At 43.0% G+C, this 23,256-nt stretch overlaps 1 protein-coding gene across 1 annotated transcript; it reads left to right on the top strand.

Annotated features, from left to right (window-relative positions):
• Positions 1-252: 252 nt before the first annotated feature.
• On the top strand, positions 253-23,187 carry PDIA6 (protein disulfide isomerase family A member 6). The gene is made up of 13 exons (XM_005892549.2): positions 253-405; positions 5,339-5,480; positions 9,143-9,200; positions 9,648-9,774; positions 12,065-12,171; positions 14,326-14,456; positions 14,860-14,974; positions 15,708-15,848; positions 16,602-16,686; positions 16,833-16,905; positions 21,038-21,196; positions 21,932-22,028; positions 22,733-23,187. Exons 1-13 carry the CDS (start codon positions 387-389, stop codon positions 22,799-22,801), a joined length of 1,323 nt encoding a protein of 440 aa, XP_005892611.1. The 5' UTR covers positions 253-386; the 3' UTR covers positions 22,802-23,187.
• Positions 23,188-23,256: the final 69 nt, after the last annotated feature.

Here is a 23,256-nt window from a genome sequence, read left to right as displayed (position 1 = left end):
CCGAGAGAAAAACAATACTAACGACTTTACTCCCAAAAAGAACAAGAAAAGCAGGGCTGTGGGTACGTGAGGCACAAGGGTGGGGGGCGGGGCGGACAGCTGGTTTGCCCCGCCCTCCAGCGAGTCCCTCCTTCCGCCCATCACCCCCGCCCCCGCAAAAACCCAAACCGGTAACCTCTACCCGGCCGCCTCTCATTGGCTATGCAAATGAACGAAGTCTGCCCGGACCAATAAGCCGCGGCCACGGCTTGGCGAGCGTCTTCCGGCCCGCCTCTGCCGCCCCGCCCCGCGCTTACCTCGCGAGCCGAGGGCGGTACGAGGGGCGGTGGGGGCGCGGCGCGGCTGTGAGGCGGCGGCTGGAGTGTGTGGCGGCGCGGGCGCTCAGCATGGCTCGCCTGGTGCTTGGTAGGCTTGGGCCTCCTCGTCTGGGAGGCCGGGGGGTGAGGTGAGGGGAACAGCCTGAGAGGCCCGGGGAGCAAGCGGGCGCCTGGCCTTGCCCGGGCCCCGCGCTGGCGAGGAGGGTCGCGGGCCGGGTCCTCGCGGAGAATGCCGCAGAGGCAGCCCCGGCGGCGGTGGGGGAACTCCGCGAGCTGAGGGTGTCCTTGACCCGAGCTTCCCCTCCCCTGCCCCCACCCTGCGCTGGCCCTCCAGCAGACGTGTGGGGCGCGCGGGAAGGTGAGGGAGCCCTTGGCGGGGGGCGACCGCATCCCACCTGGGCTGGGGTGGGGGGTGGAGCGTATGCGCGAGAGAGCCCCGAGGCTGAGCGCGAACCCGGGGCGCTGGGGACAGCCCCGAGCCGGGGTCCGAGTGCCGGACGCCGGGCTCTTGTGAAGGGGCGGGCGGGGTATGAGCGAAGGCCGGGAGCTGCGATCGAGCCCCCCGAGACCGACTACGGCTCGTCCCTGACCGTGGCTGGGTATTGGGATGGGGGTGGGGCACCTGGAAGGGGGACCTTGTTCTGGGCCTCGAGTGTTCGGGGGGAGTCACAGGCTCCTCATACTGCAGCTTGCCCTCACCACCTGTTTTATGGAATTCCCACTTGTGAAAAACCTGAAATATCAAAACCCAGTCCTGAAATCGATCAGAAGTTTCCTTCAAAGGCCCCAGTACCTTCTTAAAGCGGGTTTCACGATGTAAGAGCGCTTTAGATGTGATTGAACTTTTCAGAACTAAATCGAACCCATACTAAGGTAAATGTCTTAGCGACTTCAATAGTGAATGGAGGATCCCTTTCCTTCCCTGGGCCCTCTTGGTCCCAATCAAGGCGCTGTAACAGTGGGTACCTGAGCACGCTGGTCCAGAGAGCAAGGTATGGGTCCCAGCCTCGGTCCCCCGAATCTACTAGCTAGGTGACTGGGAGCTAGTTACTTAACCACTCTGGGCTTGTACTCCCTAGCGTTGTTCTCGGGATTAAAGAATTTGTGTATATATGTGTATATATATACACATATATACACACCTAAAGAGAGAAAGCAAGATAGAAATACTTGCCGTATTACTGTAGAGATAATAGATGAGGAGCGAAAACTTAGTTTCTGTTTAGTTGCCTGCAAGTGAATTCAGACAGGGCTCTGAAAGCATCTATGATTCTTTCAGTTGACTCATTTTAAGGTAGTCAGCCTTTTGGGGCGCCCTCTAGGTTTCTAGATGACTTTTTTGGGACCATGTACTCTTGCTAGCAGGTGAGGTACAGAGAGGTTACTGATGTAGATTTATAGCATCCTTAACTACTGTTGGGGAATAGTGGGAGGCCACAGATGGCAAAACCATCTGCTCACAAAGCTTCTAGATACTTGGATGTTCCAATTTCCCATTGGTGCTGGTTATCAGTGAGTGGAATGACCATGTGAATATTAGAAACAGATCATTATCGATCAGCATTGACCTACTCTTATCATTTTAAGTGGCCTGAGTGTTTTTGTAGGAGGTAGTTACTGACTGCTGTTATTGCTGTTGGGTTTTGTACACCTTTTAATGCTTTTGGAGTAGCATGTTTGATTTCCTTCTGACCCTACTAGGTCTTACTGCCTCTTAAAGAATTTAGTTATTGAACCTTTATCAAGACATTACCACTGATACCCATTATAGTGGGAGGGTGCTCTTGTGAGATCCAGGCCGCTTTATAGAAAGTTACCAAAGTCCAGCACCATTACTAGAGGGAAAAAAGCTGAAGTTTATGTTATACTGAGTGTCATTAGGCATGCCTATCTTCCTACCACATTCCTGAGGTGAACAATTAAACAAAAATCACTGTTTAATGAGTGTAACAGTCATTAAAACATCCTGTAATGACTCCAACCTTCTTGGAACAGCATGAAGAGGAGAGTGCCTTCTTCATTGTTCCTCCCGATTGACAGGAGAAGAGAAAGAACCTGATTCCCCTGCACAGTCTGTAGAATGCCCCTTCTGGGGTTTACTCCTGCAGGGTCCAGTCCTTTGGTTAAAATTTGGGGATGGGTACCTAGTTACTCTTTAGTTATGTGGCCTTAGGCAAGTTATCTTTTCTGTGTTTCCATTTCCTGGGCTAAAAATGGGCATGATGACACATACCATGTAGAGTAAATGAGTTAACTGTGTGTAGTGTCTTATAAGTGTTATTCTTAGTTGAGGTGTCAATTTTTGGAGGCTAGTTAAACAGATACATATACCACAATGGTAGCCATACCCCATGTCCCTTGTAAGATTTTTTCTTAGGGAAATAATGAAATTTATTTGAGAATAAATAGAATTTTTAGCATTAGCCTCTTACTAGAAAAAAAATATTGAAACCATCTAATTATGTCAGTAGTGGATTAGGAACATGATACAGCCATTAAAAATGGTTACATGGGGGCTACTTAGTAGAAAATGTAACTTATTTTGAGTGAAAAAGGTTACAAAAAGGAATGTATAATAAGATGACATTTATATAAAATTTTAAATCTCTGTATGATGCAGAGAGATGTCAGCTACAATATCTACCAAAATATTAATAATTCATTCTAAGCAGGACTGTTGATAGTTTTTTTTCTTGCTTTATTTTTGAAAATTTTGCAAGGAGCTCAATATATTGAGTAAATAACAATTCATACAGATTTTTTTCTTTAAAGAAGATAAATATATTTAAAATCCATAGAAGATTTTCCAAGACCAGTTTTATTCTCAAGCTTACTGACAATTAGGATGGTCTCTACTTAGGTTCTTGATTTACTTGCTTTAGTGAATGTGTCCATCTCTGATCTTTTCTGCAGCAAAGAAAAGATTATTAAGTGGCACCACCCAATAGAAATATAATGCTAAATTTATGTGGTAACTTAAAATTTTCTGGTAGCCATATTTAAAAGACAAAAAGTCGGTGAGATTAATTTTAATATATATTTATTTATCCGTTATATCTAAAATATCTCGAGGAAATCAATATCAGAAATACTGAGATAATTTGCTGTTTTCCCCTATCAAGTCTCTGAGATTCAGTGTGCTTTTTATACCTCCAGCACGCCTCCCTTTGGGGTAGCCCCGTGTGGCTAGTGGCTGCTGTATTGACCTGCAGTTATAAAGGGAGCCTCTCTTTGGTTGGCTTGACCTCCGTCCACACTCACCCTTCCCCACCTCTTGAAGTGGAAGGGAGTTCATCCTGTGGCAAGATACCCCTCTCTCTGACTCTGGGTTTACTCCCCTCCTCGTAATTCAGGCATTTTGTTCCATTATTCCCTGTAGTAGTCTCTGCTGCTCCACATATTTCTTCCCTTCATGCTCAAATCACTCCCATCCTTGAAAAGAAAACTTCCTTTTATCCCACATTGACTTGGTGTCTCCCGCTCTTTATAAGAAACCTGTTTTAAAAGATACTCTATTGTTTTCACCAGCTTGTTCCCTCCTGCTTTCTCTAACCTTGTGCAGCCTGACTGCTGCTTACTTTTGCTTCTCTACCATGACCGCCCAGGGCCCCTGGGGACCTCTCTGTCATTATATATCCAGTAGGCAGTTTTCAGCCGTGGCTTCTTGACCTCCCGGTAGCCTTTGTTACTGTAATTCATTTCATCTTGCCCTCGGTTTATGTGAAACCACTCTCCTGATAATTCTCCATCCCCTGTTCACATTGCAGCCAGAAGACTCTGTAGAAAGCAAATCTGATCATACCCATTGCATGATAACCTTTAGAGGCATCACATCACTGTTAGTAGAGTTCGCAGTGAAGTTCCTACAGTGCTAGTCGTATTTGTAATTCCGATGCAGTGTTCTCAAGCAGTGTGATTGTTATTCATGGCCATGGCATACTAAACCTTTTTATCTTGAGAACTGAAAAGACAACATGGTCTAATTGATAGAGCTGGAAATAGGAGTCAGAGCTGCTCCACCAGTTTTAGGTGTGACTGTGGATGGGCCATTTAATCTCTATCTGCAAGTGTTTCCAAAATCAGGATGATTCCCACGTTCTAGTTAGTAGTGCTGTGAAAAATCAAGTGGATCCAATGTATTTGAAAGCGATTTGAAAATTCAGAATGCCTTAGTGGAGGATTGAGCAACATAACAGTTGACATCAATATGCACTCATTCTTGAAGTTTATCATTGGGTTATTTAAAAAGTTCCACATGAAATCTAAATCCTGTCTACAAAGTAAGCATATGAAATTGTGACTAAGGTGGCATATGAGTAGCCGGAGAAATATATTTGGTCCACAGGGTGGCTAAATTGTTAATAATGCAGTACACTGTCTGCCCTCCCTTTGTCAGTTGTTCACGTGAACCTTCAGAGCTCATCCAGCAGCGCTGTGAGTGCCTGATGATATGCCATGGATAACGTTGGTAGCAAGAAAGATACTTAAAAAAAAATCATTGTCCCTAAGAGAGTCACAGTCTAGTCGAAGAGTCAAATAATTATTTTTCCCGTCAAAAAGCTTTAATAAAAATAGCATGCTAATAATGCATTTGAATAACACAAGAAATAGTGGGTGGATTATCCAGGGTTTCAGAGTTGGATGGAACGTCCCAGTTTTTCAGCACCCTTGCCCAGAAGATGGCAGTAATAGTCCTGCCTCATAGAGTGTGGTTGTACAGAATGAAGGTGTTAGCATAGGGAAGGCACCAAGAATAGTATTTAAATCTGTTCCCAACACAGCTCAAAGAGATGAGGGTGTGGGCCGTCTGTTCCCTTCTTGTTTAGCACTGCCCCAGAGAGAGTAAAATCCCAGGAGCTCGAACAGTAGCCAGGCTGAAAGTAGGGGAGTGGAGGAAGGAGGGGGCTAGGAGAGAGCTGACCCAAGCTGTCCTCTGTGTGAACGGCCTAGGTTAGGTGAAAAGAACTTTTCCAGTCAGAGCGTGAACCCTGCTATTGATGGTGCGTTTCTTGTCATTCCAGGTCTGATGAGCTGTACCCTCTTTATAACAGTTAATGGTCTGTATTCGTCTAGTGATGATGTAATTGAATTAACTCCCTCAAACTTCAACCGAGAAGTTATTCAGAGTGACAGTTTGTGGCTTGTAGAATTCTATGCTCCATGGTAAGTAATTATGAAATAGTTGTCGGTTGAGCCATCTTGTTTACCTAATTTACTGATGGTTTAAAAGAGGTAGAGGACACATCCAGGTAATGCGAATGAAAAGAAATCTCATAATGGTAAAAAGTAAAAGACATAAGAGGGAAAAGGTTGATTGACTATTAAAGGGTGCAGAGTTTGAGTCAGTTCCAGAAAAATGCTGGAAGTAGCTAATAGTTGCAAGAAAGAAGGAATTTTAGGAAGACACACTTAGCTGGTCTTTAGGACAATGTAAGTGGGCTGAAGATAAATTCTTCTCTTGCTTTGCATCTACTTCTGAGGGGAAAAAAGAAACCTTCTGCAGTGAAAATACAACTGCGCAAGTCACTTAAATGTGGGCTTTTCTTTTCCCCCCAACAAATTTGTACTCCATTGTTACACAATTCGCTGTGGTTGAATCCGTGGATACAGGGGGCTGACTAGAAAGTTACATGTGGATTTTCGACTGCAGCACGTCAGCAGCACCTGTAACTCTCCTTATTCAAGGGTCATCTACACAGTCAAAATACACAGTATTGCACTGCTTGTTTATGTAGTTAAAATACTTACTGAAAACAAAACCAAAGCCCCAACAAATAAATGTGTAGCAACAGATCAATGGAATCAGTGCAGAATAGGCATGAGACTGTCACTGCTACAAACTGCAGGTGACAAGCGCCTGGAGGAGGTGGAGCACCACCAGCTGTATCTGCAGGCGCGCTGGGTGCTGACTGGAGGTCCAGAGTGGTCCTCGGAGAGGCAGGGCGAGTAGTGAGTGGAAATCATGCAGACCGTCCTTGCGCAGGCACTTTTTAGGCAATGCCTGATGAAAGGTTTTCCTTTATTGCTTTTCAGTTTTTTCTTTGGAAAAAGAAAACAGTTTTAGAAACTTAGTACCAGTTCAGTGTAGCAAATCATGGTGAAATCCTTTACTTCAAAAGTTTAAGTTACTACATTATGAAAATACTGTTCATCTTAATAGCTTTTTTTTTATTCCTTTTGTTTTTCTTTGTTATCCAAATAAGAATTCTGTATAGATTCGTTCATTTTAGTAAAGGTACAAATGGCAGTTCTACAGGCTTAATATTGTTGAATGCCTTTGTATGCAGCTTTTATAAGTTTGATATTTTTTGTCATTTATGGCATTAGTAATTTACCTTGTTTTGGGGGAGCTGCAGTATATGAAAATATACCTCATTTCAAAACAAAACCAGTCAGCATGCTTGAGAAGGTTCTGGATCAAGTAGTTAATTATTATTGTTAACTGGCAAAGTTTTGCTTCATAGTGTCCTGGATGAGAGAATGTCTCATTAGAGAGTGTGCTTTTAACCTCTCAGTGTGTTTGAACTTTGGCAGCTTGGTGAAGACTATGAGTTCCTCCTAAGAATAAAAGTTTTACATGCATAGAATAAAAGCTATGGGATCACAAAGGAAACCTGAAATATTGGAGTAAGATTATTAAACTATCAAAGTAAATCTTGGTATGGTTTTGTAGTCCTCATTTACAGAGACTATAAATACCAAGGTCCAGCAGTAGATTTTAACAGCTGCTAAGTCGCTTCAGTCGTGTCCAACTCTGTGCGACCCCACAGATGGCAGTCCACCAGGCTCCCCCGTCCCTGGGATTCTCCAGGCAAGAACACTGGAGTGGGTTGCCATTTCCTTCTCCAATGCATGAAAGTGAAAAGTGAAAGTGAAGTCACTCAGTCGTGTCCGACTCTTAGCGACCCCATGGATTGCGGCCCACCAGGCTCGTCCATCCATGGGATTTTCCAGGCAAGAGTACTGGAGTGCGGTGCCATTGCCTTCTCCGATTTTAACAGCTAGCTACCATAATTCTGAAATGGTGATGAACGTAAATGATGTTGAAAGAAACTTGCACCAACTATAGTGGTGGTGAGAAAATATTTTTTTTGTGTGTGTGTGTAATAAAGTTTTATTAAAGTATAAAGGAGATAGAGAAAGCTTCTGACATAGGCATCAGAAGGGGGTAGAAAGAGTACCCCTGTGATTTTTATTTTTGACAGAGTCACAAGTACTAACCCACTATGATATGTTATTACTGTTTATTGAAAGAAATCCTAAATTTTAATTATAAGTTAATGAAAATAGAGGATTTCCCCCCCATCAAAGCTTACAGAGCCCTTAAGTTTTTGTCCACTAGCCCTTTGGAGATCCGTGGACCCCAGTGAAAAACCCCTGAATTATAGGGTATGCTGCTATATTTATATTTGTGGCATTTTGATCTGTCTTTATATTGCTTAACGTTGAAATTACAGGGTGTATGTACTCTGAAAATCTCTGATTTAAGTCCTACCTTCGTTAGAACAAATTGAAATTAAAGAGGCACAAAGTCCTGTAAAATTTTGACTCCTCGATTTCCAAGTAGCTTACCTGAATAGCAAAATGTACTGTGTAGGTAGTGGGTAGAATCAGCATTTCAGGGCACTTTGCTGAAAGATCTTGACTTCTAAACTATTGGATTATGCCTAGGCCCCCATGGAAGGTGATGTTACATACTGACTAAGAGCGTGGGATCTGGAGCCAGGAAGACCTGTCGGGCAGCTCCGTCACTGGGTGACATTGGAAGGGTTTCTTACCTTCTCAGGCTTTGTTTCATCATCTGTAGAATGAAAATGACCACAAAGCCTGCCTGCAGGGTGGCTGTGCTGATGAAATGAAATCCTGTGTGAAGAATGCGCTTCATGGTCCTGGCACGTGCATTGGCTCATTAGGTGCTTAGAGACCTAATTAGAAGAAAATTGACTGTTTAAAAAAGGAAGTAGTCACCTGTAGTTAAACTAGCTATGCTATCTTCATACATGGATATTACACAGTGATGAAAATAATACAGCTGTCTGTAACCTGGATGACCGATAGGTTTTTGTATATATAATTTCTTTTTAAAGCACTTGTCTGTTACATTTCACAGTAATTTTTCCCAAGTACTAGTACCTAAAAGATGAAGAATATTTTTCCTTGTGTGTCACTGTCTCACTCTTCTTGTTCTTTTAACACCACCTTGTGGTGTCAAGGTTTTCACTCCTTAGCCTTACTGACTTGAGATTCCATGTGCCTTTTAACTCCACAAGCTGCCGTGGGAGCTACAGAACATTAAGACGCAGGCCCCACAGATCCAGGCTCTAAAACAGTCGTCTCATCTATAAAGATGAAAATTCTGGACTATATCGGGGCTATAAAACCTTAATAGATTGAAGAATCACTAGTGGGACTTATTAAAGACAGGTTCCTGAACCCCTTCTCTAGGAACTCTGATTCCTTGGGGTCTCAGAATCTGCATTTTGCTTAGCATAGACCTCAGACCACACTTGAGGCACACTCGGCAAGGTAAACACTGATGTTCCCCCTCAGAGATGGAGTTACAAATGATAGTATTTGTTTAAACCGTTTAAGTATAATTTAACTCAGCAGTAATTTGGAAGGTTTTTTATTATGATTTTTAAAAAAAGGATTGTAGTGAAATCAGAACAGTGAGCTCCTTCTGGTCGCCAATCATGTCTTTTTTTAGTGCTGTTCTCCCTGAAAGCCCCTACCCCCAGTCCATGGCACTCAGGAGACCATTGGGGAGTGTTTCTCGAATTGGAATCAAAGACTGACTGTTTCCTTGTATTTTCATCCCCCGCAAGGTGTGGCCACTGCCAGAGGTTAACACCAGAATGGAAGAAAGCAGCAACTGCCTTGAAAGTGAGTTTCTGGGATGTTCATGCTCACCTGTGTATGTTGAAATAAGTTTAAGCAAATGGGCTTAATGTACAGTAGGAGGTCAGTTTGCATGTTGAAGCCCAGTACTCTTGTTCTGCTTCCAAGATTATGTAGGGAACAAGGGGATACTGTACATTCTAATTTTTGTCTTGTCTATTTTCGTTAATTCTGTTTCCCAGTGAAGTGGCATAATTGTGCTTAGTCGGGCTATTTCTGGGAGCAGCTGAGTTTCCTCACAGGCTGACTTGCCTGTTGTCCAGTCCTCCATTTAGGATTGATTTCCCAGGCTACAGCTGTCATCAATTCTGTTGGCAAATAGGACCCTGCCCTTTATTATCTCATCTCTGAGTTTGCATCATCAGATGATGGGTTCTTGTGGAGTCTGCTCTGGTTGAAAGAAAAACAGATATTCCTTCTGTGTTTCCACAGGATGTTGTCAAAGTTGGTGCAGTTGACGCAGACAAACATCAGTCCCTAGGGGGTCAGTATGGTGTTCAGGGATTTCCTACCATTAAGATTTTTGGATCCAACAAAAACAAACCAGAAGATTATCAGGGTAAGAACTTTTCCTAATTACTTCATGCCCTTGGTTGGAATTCTAATGAGTGGGTAGGACCAGATAGAGAACCTGGGATTCTGTAACCTGTTGGTCCTGCTGCCTGCAAGTTTCTCACCTGCCTTGTGCCTGAATTTCCTGATCTGTGATTTCCTACATCATCTGAGTTGCTCAGAGATTAAACGTGTCAAACAGGTGAGAGGTTTTTTTTATTATTATTGTTTATGCTAGCTTAGACCACATGGTCTTAGCAATGGTAGAGTAGTGATGTTTTGTGCTTTCCTCTTTCTCGTTAGTTTTTTAAAAAAAAATACTAGTTACTCAATATTTTATCTGGAGAAGGAAATGACAAACCACCCCAGTATTCTTGCCTGGGGAACCTCATGAACAGAGGAACCTCACGGACTGCAGTCCATGGGGTCGCAAAGAGTTGAACGCAACTTAGCAACTAAACAACAAGAAGATATTTTACTCATTACTTACTGTTTAATAAGTTTCTATAATTATATAGTATTTTTAAAGATCTGCAAGTGTTTTCTTGCTCCAATTGCTCATCCCTTCACTGTTAGGAGTTCGAGCATAAGAGTGGGAAAAGAAAGTCCTGTAACTGGAAAGTCAGTTTGAACTGTTGATATTACCGTGGAGTGTTTTGCCCATGAATCTTCAAGTCTTGTAAACATATATAGTATTTGAATTATTGAAGCTATTATTTAGTCTTTTAAACTGTTGATAATGAAGGAGTCCTGCATGTTCTCCTTTTTATAGATGAGGTAGTTGTATCTGCTGTGAGTTACTGAAGCAGCTGGAGAGGACTCTGGCTCCAGACTGTCAAGACTTAAATGTTATTTTAGTCAGCTGTTCTTTTATAGAGTTGGCCTGTTATTTAAGAGGTCACAAATAGGTATCCTATTGAAGATAGCTCTAAAACTCCATAAAACAAAGTTTCAATTTTCTTAGTAAACACCTGCTTTTCTGCTTTGGAATATAATTTTTTAATTTTGCTAATTTGTGAAAATTGAATGTTTAGAGCAGGGGTTAGCATTTGGTCTGCTGCTTGTTTTTGTAAATAAGTTTTCAAAACACTGTCATGCTTTTTCACTGGTGTTGTCTATGGCTACTTCCACAGTAAGACAGCAGAGTCAAGTGGCTACAACAAGCAGTGTGGCCTGCAAAGCCAAAAATAATGACTGTTTGATCTTCTGCAGGAAGAATTTGCTCACCTTAGGTCTGGAATGCGAAAACCCTCTCTTTTCCCCTAGTGTATTTCTTGATTTGGTGTACTTCTAGGTAGAGATTGTTGGGAAGGGCACTAACTCAGAAAGTGGGGTGTCTGCAGTAGATAAGGAGCAGAAGGCTGTTTTTATGTTGAGGTCTGCCTGCCTGCCTATCTTAGTAATCGACATGCTTGGTCACTACATCTCAGCCAGGATGTAGTAGACGATGATCTGAACACACTCTTGAGTGCTGCTGTGCTGTATTTTCTTTCTAATGTCAGGTCTGAAGTGTTAGAAGTTTTTATCTCTTCCTGGGCAGTTTGATTGGAAAACTCTAATAAAGAAGAAAGAAAAAACTTTCTGAAGAGATTTTATTAGTTTTGCCTTTGAACTCTGATAATTTCAAGGCATATATTGTCCACTTTCTTCTGAGTAAATCAAGAGTCTCCTGACTTGTTCTTGAGCACATAGCTTTTGGTAAACTTCTCAAGGCTGTTGTCACTGTTGGAAATACAGGGATTGAAATTAAGAGCAAGTTCAGCTACAGAACCTCAAAGCCCAGAATAACTGTGTTTTAAACAAGGCAGAAGGAAGTAGGTTGCTTTCCAGTTTCTTAGCTTCAGATGCCTCGTATCCTCCTTTGTCCAGTCCTTTCTGTGCATTAATCTCATTTAAATAGTTTTTTCCATTCCCCTCATTGGTACTTTGTGTTTAGAAATTTATCCTGCTCTGTTAACTAGATAACCTTTCAAATCTGTGTACATGTTACACATTCAGTAGACATTGTAGTGAACTATTCTCAATAGTAGATGGTGTTTGTGGGTGAACGGAATGTCCTTGTTCACACTAATAAACCTAAAACTGAAGAAGAGGAATTAGTTTTCCCAGGGTAAAGTTTAAGCAGGAAATAACATCCTAGAAGAAACTGGTCCTGTCTTAAAGACACTCGAGTTGTTAGGTCTATTTGAACACCAGATGAAGCTGACAGACATGTCTGTTCCAGTCTTTAGCTAGCATCAGATATAGACACTCAGCCTGCCCACTGCTGTTCACCTGATGCCCCTGTCTCCCTGCAGGTGGCAGAACTGGTGAAGCCATCGTGGACGCTGCCCTCAGTGCTCTGCGCCAGCTTGTGAAAGACCGCCTTGGCGGCCGGGGCAGTGGCTACAGCTCTGGAAAACAAGTAAGTCTCTGTATAATGTCAGTTTTTAATGTGTGTCACGATCTTGAAGCCTGATTGTAAACTGGGCATGAAAATGGAAGTCGCTCAGTTGTGTCCAACTCTTTGCAAGCCCATGCACTAGTCCATGGAATTCCCCAGGCCAGAATACTGGAGTGGGTAGCTGTTCCCTTCTCCAGGGGATCTTCCCAACCCAGAGATCGAACCCAGGTCTCCCACATTGTGAGCAGATTCTTTACCAGCTGAGCCACCAAGGAAACTCTGCAAAGAAGATGATTGTTTTTAAAAGTGGTTTAAATTGGTGGACTTTGAGTTTAAAAAATAATAATAATAAGAGGAGATTGAGTCAAGTGACTGCAGAGGGAGTCAGAGCTGCTCGTGTGGCCCACTGAGGTCTCTGTTCCTAGCCAGTCGGCCCTGGGGCGTCCACCACAGCTGAGCTGCAGGCCAAGAACCAGGCCCCGCAATGGCTTCCTTAGCCCTGGGTCTAAGTAGAAGAGTTGGAAGACAGCAAGAAAGAGCTTCAGGCCCCAGAAGCTGAACTTGGGCCTCCATGGTGTTTGTAGTTCCAAAGTGGTGAGAGGGAAATACGCTCTCGTCCAGGGCAAACACGGATGAAATTTGGATGGCCTCTTGGCCTGTGTCTGGGGCAGTCAGGCTGAAATCCCTGGACGTTTTATTCATACATAATTGGATAGAGAGCCAAGGTGGTGCTAGTGGTAAAGAATGCCTGCCAGTGCAGGAGACACAAGAGATGTTGGTTCAATCCCTAAGTCAGGAAGATATCCTGGAGTAGGAAATGGCAACCTACTCCAGTATTCTTCCCTGGAAAATCCCATGGACAGAGAAGCAAGCCTGCTGGGGCCAGAAAGAGTCAGACACAACTGAGCATGCGTGCACACACACACATACACAGTTGGATAGGGAAGAAGATTCCTGTTCTATAGATGGATATATTAGATCTCCTTGTATGAAATGTGGATTTTAACCATGATGTACTTATGTTTTTGTGAAAAGGCATTGAATTCTTCCTGATACATGCAGGCACATCTCATTGTATTGCACTTCTCAAATCATTGCATTTTTTACAAAGTGAAGATTTGTGGCAACCCTGCATCAAGCAAGTCTATCAGTGCCATTTTTTCAATAGCGTTTGCTCATCCTGTCACATTTTGGTAATTCTTGGAGTATTTTAAAAGTTTTTTGTTAGAATTATGGTCATCTATGATCTTTGATGTTGCTATTACAAAGAAGTTTATGACTCGCTAGAGACTCAAATGAGGGTTAGCATTTTTTAGCACTAACATATTTTTGAATTAAGATATTTATTGTCTTTTAGACATAATGCTATTGCACACTGAATAGACTACGATATGAAAATTATAGGCTACAATATAGTGTGAACATAACTTTTATGTGCACCAGGAAACCCAAGAAATTCATGAGTTGCTTTATTGCGATGCTTGCTTTACTGCAGTGGTCTGGAACCAAACCAACAGGATCTCCAAGGTCTGCCTGCACACATAATAAAAACAGCCCTTCACTCCTAGGAGACCAGTAAGAGTAGCTTCTTTATACAGACCTAGCTTACCAGAGATTTCATGCCTTTTTTCTCAAACTTAAGACATTTAATGAGCACAGGTTGTCTTTCCAACACTGATGGCTTTTCATCCAGGCAACAGAAAGCATTATATCAATTCTGACTGCTTTACAGGTTTAGTATTAAAGAAAATGCTTTGAAAAGATAAGAGGGTTAAGTGTTGTTTTTAGCTTTCTCAAGTAGTAGGGAGTTTATCTGAACTGTAGGTATCCAGGATGAACCAGTGTGGTTCTGAATGAGAACAGTGTTACTACGGTGGTTCTGTGAGCCACGCTGGGGTTTCTCTTAATGAAGGTAGCAAAAACAGAGTTCAGGTGCATGTTAGATGTGATACTCAGTGTACTGGTAATTCTTTGAAAGTAAATACTGTTTGCCAGGTAAAAAGAATAATAATACTAAGGAATGTTCCCTATCTGAGTAAAATAGTTTTCACTTAAAAGAAGAATTCAAAACTTTGTTAAGATGTAGAATTGATTATTGCTATATGTATATTTAGAATGGTGATAGTGTTCTTTTTGGCCAAGTTGTAACCTAAGGTTTAATGTCACAAATGACAGGGCAGAGGTGACAGTTCAAGTAAGAAGGACGTGATTGAGCTGACAGACGACAACTTTGACAAGAATGTCCTTGACAGTGAAGATGTTTGGATGGTTGAGTTTTATGCTCCCTGGTGTGGACACTGCAAAAAGTAAGTGCTTTGTACCAGATACTTTTTTAAGTCATAGTGCTTTTAGTCTCTTCACCTGGCTCACTTCTGAAGAGCTGAATCAGGTCATAGGTGATCCCCAAGATGTTCTCCCCCAAAGTTCCGGCTCTATGTGAATGTTAACCCTCAGCATTTGTGCCGAGTGTTTCCTCTGTCATGTTTTCAGAGATGAGCAGGGAGCTGGCATCCAGGGTGGGGAGGGGCATGATAGATGAAGGATGGGGAAGTGAATGTGGGAGGGTGGGGCGTCACAGCTTTCATAAAGCTGCACACGGAGTGTTTCCCAAGTGTGATTTCACTGGACTGGATGGAAATGTGCGCAGCAGTTAAAGTATGTGTGCCTAGAGTTGGCATACCCTTTTAAAGTGCAGGGTGTTTTCTGTAGCCTAGAGCCAGAATGGGCCGCGGCCGCTACAGAGGTGAAAGAGCAAACCAAAGGCAAAGTGAAACTTGCAGCTGTGGATGCCACTGTGAACCAGGTTCTCGCCAGCCGATACGGGGTGAGTGTGCTTGGGAGGCTGGTTTCTCTGAAACACGCTGCTTTCAACTGTCACTCCATCGTGTATTCCTGGCTTCCCTAGGAGGTGGGAGGGGAATTTAGCCATTTTGTAATGAAGAAATGAAATCATTCACTATCTTAACCAGTAAATCTGGGATTCAAGACTGTTGAGGTTTCTTGGTTTTGCTTTCAGCATTGCACTGCCTATGGGCTTAATGTGACCCCAGGCTTTCACAGGTTACTCATACAGCTTCTGAAGTTGGTCCCTTTGTTCTCGAGCACATATATTACTATATTGATGTATGTCCAGCATTTGAATAAGATTTGGCTAAGCCTGGCAGTGAGACTGTTAATATCCCCTGACTGATAGACCATGCTGCCCTTAGACACTGATGCAGGCCAGGGAGTGTTTTTGTTACATTAAATTACCTATAAAGTAGTTTTAGCCATAAAGATCATCTTATTTATTATTAAATATTAATTTGATTTCTACTCTGATATTTTATTTTGGGGGCTTCCCTAGTAGCTCAGTGGTAAAGAATTCACCTGCCAATGCAGGAGATGTGGGTTTGATCCCTGGGTTGGGAAGATCTCCTGGAGGAGGAAATGACAACCTACTCTAGTATTTTTGCCTCGGAAATACCACAGAGCCCAGCGGGCTACAGTCCATGGGGGTCGCAAAGAGTCAGACATGACTTTGTAACAAACAGCAACAAAATTTTAATTTTTAATAGATTAGGGGATTCCCTACAATCAAGATATTTCAGAAAGGTGAGTCTCCTGTGGATTACGACGGGGGACGCACGAGATCTGACATTGTTTCCCGGGCCCTCGATCTGTTTTCTGATAACGCTCCACCTCCTGAGCTGCTTGAGGTAAACCTTTTCATCTCCTGTACTAAGGAGAGCTTTTCCAGTCTGATGAAAGACCACACTAAAGCAGTAAAGACATTTTCTGTCTTTGCCAGTTAGCTCTTTCTCTTTTTTAAATTGTTCTCTTCAGAGTGTTTTTGTACTTTCAGATGGGGAGAACTTGTCTTGTAAATTGGCAGCTTTTCATAACTTTCAGTACGAAAGTAATTGCACTGTAAGCAAAAGGTACCTTCGCTTCATTAAAATTAAATCCAGTCTTTCATTTATCATTCTCAAAATAATAGCTAACATTTATTGAGCACCTGGCCATGTGATGAGCACTGTTCCTTTATGTAGATTTTTCTCATTTAATTCTCCTGTGAACACTTACAGGTGGATACTGTTTTTATCTCCATTTTGCATATGAGGAAGAAGCAAAGAAAGCCATGAGAATATATAATACATGTTAATGTCTTTCTTACCTGTCTAAACAACTAAACGTCAGAGCAAGGCTGTGCCCAGGCATCCTGATTTTAGAGACCATGTGTGCATACAAATGGCTCACCCCCACTGCAGATAGATGGCTAAGAGATAAAAACGGAATTCTCGTTCGTGTTTCTGTAGCACACACAGGAAGTATTATTTGGGAAGAGCCTTATCTAGCTCTTGAATTACTTTGCTCTTCAATAAGCATGACGGTGCCCAGTCTGTTCAAGCAGACCTGTGGGTTCTGTGTCACATGGTCTTCCAACACCCATTGTGTTCTGGGCCCCGCAGATCATCAACGAGGACGTCGCCAAGAAGACGTGTGAGGAGCATCAGCTCTGCGTCGTGGCTGTGCTGCCGCACATTCTTGACACAGGTATGGCCAGTGAGGGCTCGCTCTCCATTAGTTCTGTGCTGCCTGCTCACTTAATAGATGACACTTAATAGAGAACACTTAATAGATGGAATTACTTTACCAACTCCTTTCTTTTTACCTGTAAAATCTTTGTCTGTTTAAATCAGGAGCTGCAGGCAGAAATTCTTACTTGGAAGTTCTTCTGAAGTTGGCGGACAAATACAAGAAGAAAATGTGGGGGTGAGTTATCAAACTGTCCCAGGATCATTTGGGAAGGAGAGTGTAGTGCTGCCTGAACGTGGTTCCCTCAGTGTTTCCTGTAGTCCGTGTTCCTCTGCTCACGTTGGTGTGTTTTTTTGTTGTTCGTTGCTAAGTTGCATCCAACTCTGATCCCATGGACTGCAGTACGCCAGTCTTCCCTGTCCTTTGCCATCTCTCAGAGTTTGCTCAAACTCATGGCCATCGAGTCGGTGATGCCATCCAACCATCTCATCCTCTGTCATCCCCTTCTCCGCCTGCCTTCAGTCATTCCCAGCATCAGGGTCTTTTCAGTGAGTCAGCTCTTCACATTAGATGGCCAGGGTATTAGAAATTCACCTTCAGCATCAGTCCTTCCAATGAGTATTCAGGGTTGATTTCCTTTAGGATTGGCTGGTTTGATCTCCTTGCTGTCCAAGGAACTCTGAAGAATCTTCTCCAGCACCACAGTTCGAAAGCATCAGTTCTTTGGCCCTCAGCCTTCTTTTGGTCCAACTCTCACATCTACATGACTACTGGAAAAAAACATAGCTTTGACAATATGGACCTTTGTCAGCGAAGTGGTATCTCTCTTTTTTAATATACTGTCTAAGTTTGTCCTAGTTTTCCTTCCAAGGAGCAAGCATCCTTTAATTTCATGGCTGAAGTCACATTTCACAGTGATTTTGGAGCCCAAGAAGATAAAATCTGTCACTGTTTACACTTTAAAGTGATGGGACCAGATGCCATGATCTTAAGTTTTTTGAATATTGAGTTTCAAGGTAGCATTTTCACTCTTCGCTTTTACCCTCATCAAGAGGCTCTTTGGTTCCTCTTCACTTTCTGCCGTTAAGAGTGGTATCTTAGGTATCTCCCTATCTAATGTTGATACTTCTTGCAATCTTGATTCCATCTTGGGATTCCTCTAGCTGGCATTTCACATGATATACTTTGTATTTAAGTTAAAGAAGCAGGGTGACAATATACAGCCTTGACGTTCTCCTTTCCTAATTTTGAACCAGTCCTTTGTTCCATGTCTGGTCCTCACTGTTGCTTCTTACCTGCATACAAGTTTCTCAGGAGGCAGGTAAGGTGATCTGGTATTCCCATCTCTTTAAGAATTTTCCACAGTTTGTTGTGATCCACACAGTCAAAGGCTTTAACGTAGTCAATGAAGCAGAGGAAGTCCCTTGCTTTTTCTGTGATCCAGCAGATGTTGGCAGTTTGATCTCTGGTTCTTCTGCCTTTTCTAAATCCAGCTGGTACATCTGGAAGTTCTCGGTTCATGTACTGCCAAAGTCTGCCTTTGAAGGATTTTGAACATGACGTTGCTGGCATGTGAAATGAGCACAGTTGTATGATGATTTGAACATTCTTTGTCACTGCCTTTTTTGGGATTGAAATGAAGACTGACCTTTTCTAGTCGTGTGGCCACGACTGAGTTTTCCAAATTTGCTGGCATATTAAGTGCATCACTTTCACGGCATCATCTTTTAGGATTTGAAATAGCTCAGCTGGAATTCCATCATCTCCACTAGCTTTGTTCATAGTGATGCTTCCCAAGGGCCACTTGACCTCACACTCCAGGATGCCTGGCTCTAGATGAATGACCACACCCTTGTGGTTATCCAGGTCATTAAGGTTTTGTATAGTTCTTCTGTGTATTCGTGCCACATTGTCTTCATTCTGTTAGGTTCTTGCTGTTTTTGTCCTTTATTGTGCCCATCATTGTATGAAATATTCCCTTGTTACTCCAGTTTTCTTCAAGAGATCTCTAGTCTTTCTCATTCTATTGTTTTCCTCTATTTCTTTGCAGTCTTCACTTAAGAAGGCTTTTTATCTCCCCCTTGCTATTCTCTGGAACTCTGCATTCAATTGGGTTGTCTTTCCTTTTCTTCTTTGTCTTTTGCTTTGCTTCTTTTCTCAGCTATTTGTAAAGTCTCCTGAGACAATCACTTTGCCTTCTTGCATTTCTTTTTCTTAGAGATGGTCTTGGTCATCACCTTCTGTACAGTATTATATAGTACCTCCATCCATAATTCTTCAGGCACTCTGTCTACCAGATCTGATCTCTTGAATCTGTTCATCACCTCCACTGTATAATCATAAGTGATTTGGTTTAGATCATAGCCAAATGGCCTGGTGGTTTTCCCTGCTTTCTTCAGTTTAAGTCTGAATTTTGTAATAAGGAGCTCATAATCTGAGCCAGTCCCTTCCAGTCTTGTTTTTGCTGACTGTATAGAGCTTCTCCATCTTTGGCTGCAAAGAAGATGATCAGTCTAATTTTGGTATTGACTATCTGGTGATGTCCATGTGTAGAGTTGTCTCTTGTGTTGTTGGAATGGAGTGTTTGCCATGACCAGTGTATTCTGACAAAACTGTTAGTTAGCCTTTGCCCTGCTTCAGTTTGTACTTCAAGGCCAAACTTGCCTGTTACTCCAGGTATCTCTTGACTTCCTACTTTTGCATTCCAATCCCCTGTGATGAAAAGGACATCTTTTTTGGGTGTTAGTTCTAGAAGGTTTTGTAGGTCTTTGTAGAACTGGTCCACTTCAGCTTCTTTGGCATTAGTGGTTAGGGCATAGACTTGGATTACTGTGATGTTGAATGATTTGCCTTGGAAATGAACCAACATCCTTCTGTTGTTTTTGAGATTGCATCCAAGTACTGCATTTTGAACTCTCTTGTTGACTATGATGGCTACTCCATTTCTTCTAAGGGATCCTTGCCCATAGTAGTAGATATAATGGTCATCTGAATTAAATTCGCCCATTCCAGTCCATTTTAGTTCACTGATTCCTAAGATGGTTGATGTTCACTCTTGCCATCTCCTGCTTGACCGCATCCAGTTTACCTTGATTCATGGACCTAACACTCCAGGTGCCTATGTAATATTGTTCTTTATAGCATCAGACTTTACTTTTACCACCAGACACATCCACAACTGAGCGTTGTTTCCACTTTGGCCCAGCCTCTTCATTCCTTCTGGAGCTGTTTCTCCTCTCATCCCTGGTAGCATATTGGACACCTGCTGACCTGAGGGGCTCATCTTCCGGTGTTTTTTTAGTATATAAAAATAATTACCACCTAGGAAGAAACAAATCAACGCAAGTATCTTATTTGTACCATGGTACACTTTTTTCTTATAGGAATCATGTTCTAATGGTGGTTGGAGTCCTCGGCTAGCAAGCAAAAACAATTAGTAACAGCTGAATTCTAAATTCTAGCACAGCCTTGAAGGCTAGATAAAGACAGAAATAGAGGCATGTTTCTTTACCTTCTTCTGCGTGAGGGCCGGACGTTGGCAAATGTTTAGAACAAAGCTCGTCTCTTGTTTCCACTGTATCATCTTTCTACTCTATGTACTCCGTCTCCGCTGCTGTCCCAGGTACCACGTGGGTACAGGTCTCACACAGAGGCCTTGCACAGCCTCTCTTAGTTTAGCGTGTGCTTGCAGGAGGCTGTGTGCCCAGGTTCCTTGTCTTTCACCCCTGTATGAGTAGAGGGAGCTGACGGTGGGCAGCCTTCACAATGCAGTGGCTTTTCTTGTTGGGGAGCACGAGCCTAGGGACACGGGCTTCAGTGGTTGCAGCATGTAGACTCAGTAGTGGTGACAGTGGGCATAGTTGCTCCGCGCCATGTGGTGTCTTCCCGTACCAGGGATTGAACCTGTGTTCATTGGCAGGCAGATTCTTAGCTACTGTGCTACCCACGAAGTCTGGTTGAGCATTTTTTACATGTGTGAATTATGACATATCCTTAACTTTTTTTTTTTTTTAAAGTTGTTACGTGCCCAAAGAACATCAATAACCCCAAATGATACTGATAGGATTTCAGGTAACAGAGAAAATTCATCAGGTTTATTGGACTGGGAGGAGAAACGGTCCTGTAGGTAGACCAGTCCATTTAGGGTTAGAGTGTAGGAAACAGGAGAGGAACCAAGGTTACTTAGGAGCACATCTGGAACATGTTATTTAAAAAACTCATCTTTAGTTTTTGATTTTTTTTTTCTATACCCATCTCATTCTGTAAATGATTTGATGTGTAATCTTTTGTTCTTTAATTAATGTCTGCTAATAGGGTTCTAATTAATTCAAAAGGGATCTTTACCCTAAAAATCAATCCACTTTTCTAGGTGGCTGTGGACAGAAGCTGGAGCCCAATCTGAACTAGAGAACGCGCTGGGGATTGGAGGGTTTGGATACCCTGCTATGGCAGCTATTAACGCACGCAAGATGAAATTTGCTCTCCTAAAGGGATCATTCAGTGAGCAAGGCATTAATGAGTTTCTCAGGTAACGTCTTCCTTCTTTGAGTTGTTTTTGTTTTGTCAAACTGTTTACTTGGTTCTTTTGTGGTGATGGTTCCAAACTAGATTATGCTAGAGTATGCAACAAGTGGAGTAATTTTCTCTTTCACATTTCAGAGCATAAATGTACATAAATTAGAGCTTTGGAATCATCTTCCTGTGCAATGGAAGTCTTTTACTTAGCAAGTGATCCTACCACTTTTCTCCTCTCGGGCCCCTTTGCCATCCTGTGCACTTGGCATTGAGCCATCCTGGGTACCAGCCTGCATGAGTCTGGTACCCGCGGGGTCTGACTGACTGTGCGGAAGCCCTCTGTTCTGCCCATACAGCAGTTCAGGGAATGGTGGGAAAGTGACTCCCTGGCCCAGAACTTGGAAAGTAGCCGCACTGAGAAACCTTCTTGGGTTCTAAAGTTAGTGTGGAATTTTGTTAATCAAGTATTATTCTGGTCTAACCCATGTCTAGATCAACTTTGATCGTTTTTTACTTACTTGTATTTTGGCAAGATACGTTTGTGCTGTTTTTCAAATTACTGGTAGTAACGGGCTTTATCTGCTGCCAGAGCCTTCCTCAGGAATTGCATTATATTGTCATACAGTGACATTGTTGTCCCTGATGGAAAAGATAGTTCGTTAAGTACTTCTCAGGAGCAAAGAGTAGTTTCTTCACTGGCACCAACCGTCCATTGTTAACACACATCTTCTCCTCATCTTCCCCTCAGGGAGCTGTCTTTCGGGCGTGGATCTACGGCGCCTGTAGGCGGTGGTGCTTTCCCCACCATCAGCACCAGGGAGCCCTGGGATGGCAAGGACGGCGAGGTGAGTCCTGAGGGCAGCTGAGCCATGAGCAGGACTCGGGGCTTCCGTCCTGCCTCTGACTTTCCCGACCCAGCTTTGCTGCTTGTGACCCAAGTCCCCTCCCTCAGACCTGAGCTTTGACATGAGCCTGGCCTTGAAGTGTCGGTTTCTTGGGCCTGTAGGCCCTTCGTCCTGTCCTCCCTGTCGTCGGGTGCAGCACTGGATGTTCATGCCTCACACAGCTGGAGAAATTCACTGAGGTTGCTTTCCCACCAGCCCTCAAGTGAACATTTAACCTGGAATTCAGTAACTCTGAGAGAAGTGCAAAATTCAGGCTTTGAAATTAAATATATTCCAGTACATTTCTGCCCATCCTCCACAAAGGACAAGTGAAATCACTGTTAGTTTTCTCTCTGTACTGATAGGCAGGGTTAAAAGCAGGAACTGGGTGAGCAAAAGCTGTTGTGCTCAGAGCACTGCTAGAAGTGTACTGCTCTGTGACGTGAGACATCAGACTTCAGCGTCATCCTCCCTGTGGTTCTACATAGACCCTGCAGGGCCTGACCGTGTGAAGGGAGACGTCAGACTTTAGGGTCGCCTGCCTGTGGCTCTGTGTAGACACTGCAGGGCCTGACCGTGTGAAGTGAGACGTCAGACTTCAGGGTCGCCTGCCTGTGGCTCTGTGTAGACCCTGCAGGGCCTGACCTTGGTTTTCTGTCCCACAGCTTCCCGTGGAAGATGACATTGACCTGAGTGACGTGGAGCTGGACGACCTGGAGAAAGATGAATTGTGAGAGGCTCCACAAAGACTTCAGCTTTCTTTTCTTGGGAGCAGATTTTCCTGTGGTGAAGGAACGTCCTTTCCAGTCCAAGGAACCTACCAGTGGCCTTTTTAACCGAGAAGTAACCCTTGACTGGTCATTTGAAAACACTGCAGCAGTGAACTTTTGCATCTCAAGAAAACAATGAAAAATTCTATGAATTGTCGTAGCCAGTGAAATGAGTTGTATCCTGTCAAGTAATATTTTGAAGAAAACGGATGGGCTGTTGAAGCGTTTTTCCCTCCCTCTGACTTGCTGCTTGGATGTTCTTGGAGGCTGTTTCTTACATACAGGTTTTTTAATGTGACCCTTTTCATTTGAATATTAATAGCTTTTTTCCATTAAAGAATAAAACAATATTTTGGACAATGCCAATAAATGTATGAAATCAGTGTCCACATGGTAAATTCAGAGTGTGGTGTTTAGCC

The sequence above is a fragment of the Bos mutus genome, chromosome 11 (genome assembly GCF_027580195.1).
Source record: "Bos mutus isolate GX-2022 chromosome 11, NWIPB_WYAK_1.1, whole genome shotgun sequence".
Taxonomy (NCBI): domain Eukaryota; kingdom Metazoa; phylum Chordata; class Mammalia; order Artiodactyla; family Bovidae; genus Bos; species Bos mutus.
This window is presented reverse-complemented; position numbering and strand designations above follow the sequence as displayed.

Bases quoted from the DNA above. Each gene is read 5' to 3' on its own strand.
- PDIA6 (XM_005892549.2), top strand. The intron at 15,849-16,601 runs GTAAACCTTTTC...TGGGCCCCGCAG, and splicing joins CACCTCCTGAGCTGCTTGAG to ATCATCAACGAGGACGTCGC. The intron at 22,029-22,732 runs GTGAGTCCTGAG...TCTGTCCCACAG, and splicing joins GGGATGGCAAGGACGGCGAG to CTTCCCGTGGAAGATGACAT.